This window comes from Akebia trifoliata, chromosome 3, assembly GCF_017979445.1.
Source record: "Akebia trifoliata isolate Shusen 1 chromosome 3, ASM1797944v1, whole genome shotgun sequence".
NCBI classification, from domain to species: Eukaryota; Viridiplantae; Streptophyta; class Magnoliopsida; order Ranunculales; family Lardizabalaceae; genus Akebia; species Akebia trifoliata.
In genome coordinates this window covers 11,858,163-11,867,121 of record NC_141377.1, presented here as the reverse complement: position 1 = coordinate 11,867,121, position 8,959 = coordinate 11,858,163, and the positions used below count along the sequence as shown (strand labels likewise).

The window sequence follows — 8,959 nt, the reverse complement described above, 5'->3', positions numbered from 1 at the left end:
CCATTTTCACCATATATATTAGAGCAAATTATCAAAAATGCCATTTTAGCATCTTTTTATGAACACTAATGTTGGGGTGACATAGGATTTAATGCGATTCTCACAATTCTGATGTGAAGGTGCCTACATAATCGTAAATGTGTTTCCTCATGATATGAGTAAAAATCATCTATAGTTTTGTACGCATCTCCACGTCAGAATTGTAGAAAATCATGTATATCACCCCAGTACTACTCTTTTATAAGACACTATACATATCTCTATTTAAGTAAACAAAAAAAAATGTGTAATGATTTTTTTACGCCCCCCCCCCCCCTCTTCTGACACACACCCCCATTACAGAACCGAAGATCAGTTGCCTCGAGATACACATAATCATAAATTCATTTTTGTGTATCTCGAGACAATTGATCTATGGTTCCTTGATGGGGGTGTGCGTTAGGCGGGGCGTCATATCATCACGACTTTAAAAATATATATAATTGTTTTAGTATAGTCATGTTTCTTTTCAAGATTTAGTTTATTTCATAACTCAGTGGTTTTGTAAGCAATTTCTGGCATCAATGAAGATTTGAAAACCCACATATCTATTACTATTTTATCCATCACCATTCTTAAAAAATAAGTCATTACCTGCAATTAGGAATAGAGAAAACTTAATTTTAAAAAAACCTCCACCTCTTCCTACACGTTATTGTTTTATTGGTTGTTGGATATGTAAGCATCCAACAACATTGCACCCTAGTAGAGCCAGTGGAATCAATTAGGCAAACCCAACCCCATGTACAAAGGAAAAAACATAAACAATGAGTTCATTACATCACCTAAACCTAAACCCAAAACCTCGAGATTCCCACCATTTTAAATTTCTAAAAAATTTGATCTTTGTGACTTTAATGGATGACTGAGCTCAGGGAATGTTGGATTCCCACTAGGAAGCAGTTCAAAGCAATCCCACACACCTTTCCTTTTCTCACCCACTTTTCCTCTCTTTATCTCTGCCAATTCTTCTTTATGTTTATTTTTTTAACTTTGAACAATCAATCAAATAAAATTCACTGCTCTCTATGCCAATGGGTGCCTGACAGACTGACCTGCAAAAGAATTTTGATTTAAATATATTAATTTTATTCACTCACTTAGCTTTCTATTTTAATTTCTTTGGTGTAGGATAGAAGAGAATAGAAAAATCTCACACTAACACTCCTTTCAAGGCAAATGTATGATTGCACACTACAAGGAATTTTTATTCTCTCATTCCTTTTGAAATTAACAAGATTTGTTTAGGCTTTTTAAAAAAAAATAAAATTATTTGTTTATATATTTTCTTTACTTTTACTCTGATGAACCATTGGAAGGCATGTTAGTAATTCTCTTTTACAACCAAACCTGTCTGTTTTTTTTTTTTTTTCGTTCTTAGAGTCTGACAGAAGCTATTAGAAGCATGAAGAGCTCTAGTTATTTGGGTCAGATGTAATCTTAGCTAAAATAAAAGAAGTCCATATTAGGAGTGATTGTTTGAGTCCATCAAACCAGTCCTACTATATCTTCATATCATCAGAAGCTGGTTTTGGCATCTGGGTATCTCTGGTTTTTGAACCTATAATTCAGTGGAAGCTATGGAAAGTAAAATTTTCCCTCTTTTTGTGGTTTTGTTTTTGTTTTGGACTTCTACTAGTGCTTTGCTTTCTCCCAAAGGTGTTAACTTTGAAGGTAATTTGATTTTTGTTTTTTTCACATTTTCTGCAATTCTGCCTTCATTAATCCCAATTTTTTAATCTGGGTTTTATAATTTCAGTGCAAGCTTTGATGGGTATTAAATATTCTTTGGTGGATCCTCATGGTGTACTTGATAATTGGGATGAAAATGCTGTTGATCCATGTAGTTGGGCCATGGTCACTTGTTCTCCTGACGGTCTTGTTATTGTACTGTAAGTTCTAGTGCAAAAAAGTTCAAAAGAGATTAATTTCTCTTAAATTTTTAATTTTTGAACTATTAATATACTAGAAAATTTAAAAGAGCTTTTGTTTCAATGATGGTGTTGCAGAGGAAGTCCAAGCCAGAACTTATCTGGTTCACTTTCTCCAAGTATAGGAAACTTGACAAATCTCCAGAATGTGTAAGAATTATCTATAACAAATTTATTATCATTATTTTTCTTTGTTAATGGTATTAATGTTTAGAATTCTTGCAGTCTCCTACAGAACAACAACATATCAGGGCCAATACCACAAGAGATAGGGAGGCTCTCAAACCTTCACACTCTTGATCTTTCCAATAATTTCTTCACTGGTGAAGTTCCCATTTCTCTAGGCCACCTCAAAAGCCTCCAATACCTGTAAGTAAGAAAATTGAGGAAATTTAACATGATTTATTTCATGAAATTTTAATGTTTTTGGTCTTAATTTGAAGAAGTAAACCCATATATTGTTCTGAATCTGATTATGAGTTTTTCAATTGGGATTAGGAGGCTTAACAATAACAGTCTCTCTGGAACAATACCTCTGTCTTTGGCTAACTTGTCCGAGCTTGCTTTTCTGTAATTCTCTAAACCTTTCTGGTGTAATAGGTCAGATTATTTTATTTTTCTCTAATGGAGTTTCATATCTTTAGAAGATTAATGTGGGTTTGCTTCATAATGTTCAGAGACTTATCATACAACAATTTGAGTGGCCCTATAACAAAGCTTCCTACCAAAACATTCAGGTACTTTGGGTTTCTATTATATTTCTTTTTCTTTATCAAGGATCATGGGGTATTGAATTTTTTTTTTTTTTTTGTGATTTAGCATTGTAGGAAACCCTCTGATCTGTGCAACGGGATCGGAGGAGGAGTGCTTTGGAACAACGGCCATGCCACATTCCTTCAACTTGACTAGTTCACAAAGTACGGAATTTTGTAATTTTGAAACCTTCTCTCTGAAGATTTAATTAATTATTTTCATTATATTTTTTGTATTAAAATTTGAGTATCGTCGCCCTTTACTACAAGCACAGGTTCAATCATAGATGTAACTTTAGATTCAAATCCTTCACTAAATTAAGATAACCCAAGTCAATTGTTTATGATCTCTGCTCTAGAATTGAGTCATATTTTCTTTTAAAATTTCTTATTTTTTCATTATTTCTTGGTTGATACTTAAATTATCACTTTTCTTCAATTTCCTTTAATTTAAATTTAACTCATTCTTCCTTAATTTTCCTACACAAATTAAAAAAATTTATTACTTGTGTTTTAATGAATGTTATCAATATGTATTAAAACACAGTTTTTTCATCCTTGCATGTTGATCTCCTGACTTCATCTACTTCTCTATGCCTATGAAGCTCAACACTTGGGAAGACCGAGAAGTCACAAATTGGCCCTTGCTTTTGGATCGAGCCTCGGGTGCATCTGTCTACTCATTCTCGGATTTGGGCTCCTTCTCTGGTGGAGGCAAATAAACAACCAACCGATGTTCTTCGATGTTTATGGTTAGCAAAACAAAATAAACTCTGCAAAATTACCATGAAAAAGAATATTATAAGAAACACTATCCTTGAATTGTTAACCAATCCATCTTACAAACATTTGTAATAATCTCTTCAAATTTTCAGACAAACATCATGAGCAAGTTAGCCTGGGAAACTTGAAGAGGTTTCAATTCAGGGAGCTTCAAGTTGCGACAGATAACTTCAGCAGCAAAAAGTTGGTTGGAAAAGGTGGTTTTGGAAATGTATATAAAGGGTACTTACAAGACGGTACTGTTGTGGCCGTAAAGAGGCTTAAAGACGGAAATGCCATTGGAGGTGAGATCCAGTTTCAGACTGAAGTTGAGATGATAAGCCTAGCGGTGCATCGAAACCTCCTTAGGCTTTGTGGGTTTTGTATGATGGGCACAGAAAGGCTTCTTGTTTACCCCTATATGTCCAATGGGAGCGTTGCTTCCCGACTCAAAGGTAAACAAACTTTTTTATGTCAAGCAATTCCATTTATCTGAACATATCATTTAATTCGTTGTTTTTTTATTTTATTGTTGTTAATTTACCAAAACGGTGCACTATTCATTTCAATTCCGAAAATGATAAATTGCTGTTATAAGTTATTTTGCCAAAACAGTAAAATTTGAAATGAACATTGTTTTGATACCACAAAATACACATCCCCATTTGTTTTTTTTAATAAAACAGTATAAATGTCCCTTGTTTGACTAGCCATATAGAAATATAACTGTTTTAGTACAAAATAATGAAATAAATTAAATATTGAAGGGAAACATCATTGTACTAAAACAATTATATTTCTATCTGTTTACTTAAACTGTGGATATGTATACTGTTTTGTAAAAGGGTAAAAGGGCATTTTTGAAATAAAATACTGTTCATTTGAAATTTTACCATTTTGGTTTAAAAAAAATCTTTTTTTGAAAACGGTAATTTACCTTGTTAGGAATTAAATTGAATAGTGTACCGTTTTGATAAATTTTCAATTTTCATATACCATTTTGATAAATTTGTCTCTTTTAAAAAAAAAAAAAAAAAATTCTTATAGGAAAGCCAGCCTTGGATTGGAGTACTAGGAAAAGAATTGCCTTGGGTGCGGCGCGGGGTTTATTGTACCTTCATGAGCAGTGTGACCCCAAGATAATTCACAGGGATGTGAAGGCTGCCAATATATTGCTTGATGACTATTGTGAGGCTGTGGTAGGAGATTTTGGATTGGCGAAGCTTTTGGATCACCAGGATTCACATGTGACAACAGCTGTTCGGGGCACCGTAGGACACATAGCTCCCGAATATCTCTCAACGGGACAGTCCTCTGAGAAGACTGATGTCTTTGGATTTGGGATCCTTCTACTAGAATTGATCACAGGGCTGAGAGCTTTAGAATTTGGCAAAGCGGCAAACCAAAAAGGAGCCATGCTTGATTGGGTACGTATATAAATATTAGTTGCTCCATATGCAGGCATGCAACCTTACAGTTATACATCCACATTTATCAATATTTTTTTCTTTAATTGATAAATATAAGAAGATCCCAATAAAGAAGAAAGAAATTAAAAAGGCCTTAAAGGTTGACAAAGTCTACTAAAGAAACACGCACACGCACACGCGCACACACACACACAAATGCAAATGCAAACAGGGGATATCTATACTGTTTAATAAAACAAAGTTAAAAGGGTATTTTTGATACGAAAATTACAAAAGTTATTGTTCATTTTAAATTTCACCGTTTTGGTAATTTTTAAATTTTCGGTGCACATTTTGGTAAATTGCCTTATTTTTAACTGCTAAATTTCATGTTAATTTTGATCGAATCAGTATAGTTTCTTAATTGTTCATAACATCTATTTTTCTGTGAAGGTTGATCATTATTTATAACATGGTTTAATACAGGTGAAGAAGATTCACCAAGAAAAGAAGCTCGACATGCTTGTTGATAAAGACCTTAAAAACAATTATGATCGGATTGAGCTAGAGGAAATGGTTCAAGTAGCTTTGCTGTGCACTCAATACCTTCCAGGACACAGACCAAAAATGTCGGAAGTGGTTCGAATGCTCGAAGGTGATGGTCTTGCTGAGAGATGGGAAGCTTCTCAGAAAGAAGAAGCAACCAAGTGCAGATCTGCCCACGAGTTTTCCTCATCAGAGCGATACTCCGATCTCACCGACGACTCTTCATTATTAGTCCAAGCAATGGAGCTATCAGGACCAAGGTGAATTCACTTGCCCCCCACCTCCCCCCCAAAAAAAAAAAAAAAATTGATAGAAAATGAAAATGAAGAAATGCATGCTTAAAGCAGTGACCTCATTTGTTTTTTTTTTTTTTTTTTTTTTTGATAATTATTACTTTTATAAGCAAGCGAGTTAGTGGTTAGCAATTAGTGGGTGCAGGTGAGTTTTGAATCTAGGTCATGCAATCAACCCTCAAAGATTTTACCAAACTTAAGCAAAAGTTGGCACCTCAATTTTCTTTTTTTTTTTCCTTTTGAATTTATTTATTATTATACCAAAGTTGTTTGTTGTATAGTAATATTGACTTTAGCAACTTTTGAGGGATGGCACCTTCATTTGTGTTTTGTGTTCTGTTTTAACGAAGTTTGTTGTATACTAATATTGCACCAAAGGTTGGGATGGGAATTTGGAATGTACATAATCTAATTTTAGTTTCTCCTGGACCCTCTTGTATTTTTCTTTAGGAAAAAGAACCTTGAGAGAAGGATTTCTTTCTAAATGCCCACTAATTTTAATAGTCCAACCCTTTCATTTTGTGAGATTGAGATCCATAATTCAAATTTTTTAGATCGACAATTCAAATCATTGGGATCAACCTTTTGAACCAATTGTCTAGACTTGTTACAATCATTGAGATTGACTATAATAAATTGCCCAGAGCTACTATATTTTGGAACATTCTTATGTTTTGTTACTATGACTCATGACTCATGTGAGTGTGACACCCCCTTGTGCCTTCATGAAGCAGAAATTCAAGATTGAAGATGAAACCCTCCTTGATCTTAATCGTGGTAATCATCTCCACTTCGTTGACCATAAAAAGATTTTTAACAATTGATTATAGGGCTAGACTATTTGCACCCACCGTTTGTGCTCAATGTACCCATCTAAAACACATTTTGGAGTGGGATGCATAAAAGAAAGTGAGTGCATCAAGCATAAATAAAACGGTCCATGATGATATCAATAAGAGACCTTGAAAGACGTTATGACAACATGTCAAAAAGATGTTATACGAATCATTTAAAAAATCTAATTTCCTTGACAACAACAGATATAAAAGATGTAATAATAACTTCTATGGATGAGAGAAAGAGAGAGACTACTTGATTTGGAAGAGGAAAATGAAGTAAACCCTTCACAATTTCGTCTTGATTTAGAGGAGGAAGATGAAGTTTTCTTATCAAACCCCTTTGTTTGCTAGTTCACTTTGTTGAGAAGGGGAGAAAAAAATTGATTTGGGAATGAAAGGATAGGGTTTGGAGATGAAAACGAAGGAGATCACATTTGGCTCGGAAATCTCGGATGAGATTTTTGATATTTCGTTTGATACGTATCGTTCGTCTTGTGAGATACCGCCAAATCCTAATACTTTGTCTGTTCGTCTCATTGTTAGGCAACACTGAGACGACTCAAGCGATACATTTCAGTCTCAGAAGAGTTTTAAAACGTGCTTCCCTAATCTCACCATTAAACACGAGGTTCTTGGATCACATCTACTGGAAAAGAAGTCATCATTGGACTCTCATAAAGCCAATTTCCTTACTTGGTCCCAAGTCTCAATTCTCCATCTTCTTCAACCTTTTGATTCTATAAAACAAAACTCATTATCTATTCTTGTGCCAACAATCACTCTCCCTTCATTTCCATACACCCAAATCCACCAATCCCAAAATTTTAATATCAAATTACCATATTCTTAAGGAGATTATAAGGTCAATAGCCACTACACACAAAACAGTTGAAAGCCATATCTTTCAGTCAGAAAGAGTTTTCAGATTGGGTTGGATCGGGAGCATTTTCCTAAATCGCTCCTCATTAAGAGACATAACCAAGATAGTTCTCACATTAATCTGTGTAATAAATGATACCTCTCACAACATGAACAACTTGTGCAAAGTTGGTTCTTGATCGTTATCTACACTCGTTAATTATTGATCACGTAAGTTATAAAACACTACTTTTTTTTGGGTTGGCGCAGGTTATCCAACTCTCCTTTGGGATGAGATCAGTCCTTACGGTTACTTACATGCCCCAACCCCACCAAAATTTTCCAAAATGCAACAGGGTTAGTAAGGAGGCCACCTAGTTTCGAATAAAATGCCAATGTAACTTAAAAGAATTTATATTTGTCTCTCTTGAGCTTGAAATTCTATTCCTAGTGAGGCTAAAAGTTAAAAAAATATGTAGCACTTATTTTCACCACGAAAGAATATTTGTAGTTGCATTGATTCTATTTTTTTCACCATCAACATTACTGCCGGGGGTAAATTTTTTTCACCTTCAATTAGTCACCCATGTCCCACCTTGAGATTTTGTCAATGCCAGCTGATGATCTCAGTCCATTTGTTTGAGGCCCCATCATGAGAACCCACAGCCCGGTCGTCACTACCTCGTGTCCTTACTAGCCAAGTACTTTCCCAAGGGATCAAGGTACCTCTGCACTAATAAGGCTTAAACTTGAAGCTATCACCAATAGTCCGTACTGGTCATTACTTGTACTGACAATACACTTAACGCCACATCCATAGAGAAGACCATGAGGTATTGCCACAGAAGAAGACATCTTTTAATAGTGTCTCACAGTGTACTACCAAAAACGAAAGTCATTTTTACCAAATTATCACCGTTAAACTTGTAAATGCAAAAATTTACACTATTTTAAGATTTGTGACGACACCTTGTGGTCACTACCTCTAGTACTCCTAGGTGTACATGCAAAAAATCCTTCCCGTAGTCAAAATTAGATTAAGTACAAAAAGAGGTAGAGTAAAAGTGTAGGTGGTCAAAAAACATATATTTTTTAATGTCTTTGCCCATATATTTATAAAGGTGAAATCTTAGAATCCTATTAATCAATTTTGCCCTTATTTAATTTTGTAAGTGGATCTTGATTAGGAATGCACCTAATCAAGTTCTTATCTCCATTCATTTATTCTTCTTTAAGATTTTGCATCACCAATATTCTAATCACTGTTGACATAATCCTTGATTTTGAGGGATTTTCGCTGACTAAACGGCTCTACAACGCATCATTGATCCAATATCACCTCGACTAACTGAGATCCAACTTCATGGTTGGTTTACTACCAAACCACTGATCATACCCACAAATGAGTTCGCTCAGATCTCTCTGGCTAACCTGAATCCCTAGGTAACATATACCACCATTTAAAAAAATATCCTCCACAATACCCTCTTTTAGAGGTTTGAACTAGTTCAAGAGCCTGTGAATAGATGA

General features: G+C 34.6%; 1 protein-coding gene across 1 annotated transcript; it reads left to right on the top strand.

Moving 5' to 3' along the window:
- Nucleotides 1-832: 832 nt before the first annotated feature.
- On the top strand, nucleotides 833-6,157 carry LOC147405998 (protein CLAVATA3 INSENSITIVE RECEPTOR KINASE 5-like). Its single transcript, XM_086433913.1, has 11 exons — nucleotides 833-1,713; nucleotides 1,799-1,931; nucleotides 2,049-2,120; nucleotides 2,196-2,339; nucleotides 2,469-2,540; nucleotides 2,648-2,707; nucleotides 2,790-2,887; nucleotides 3,328-3,474; nucleotides 3,598-3,939; nucleotides 4,532-4,911; nucleotides 5,380-6,157. The coding sequence occupies exons 1-11, from the start codon at nucleotides 1,620-1,622 to the stop codon at nucleotides 5,701-5,703; spliced, it is 1,866 nt and encodes a 621-aa protein (XP_086290039.1). The 5' UTR covers nucleotides 833-1,619; the 3' UTR covers nucleotides 5,704-6,157.
- The last annotated feature ends 2,802 nt before the right edge of the window (nucleotides 6,158-8,959 follow it).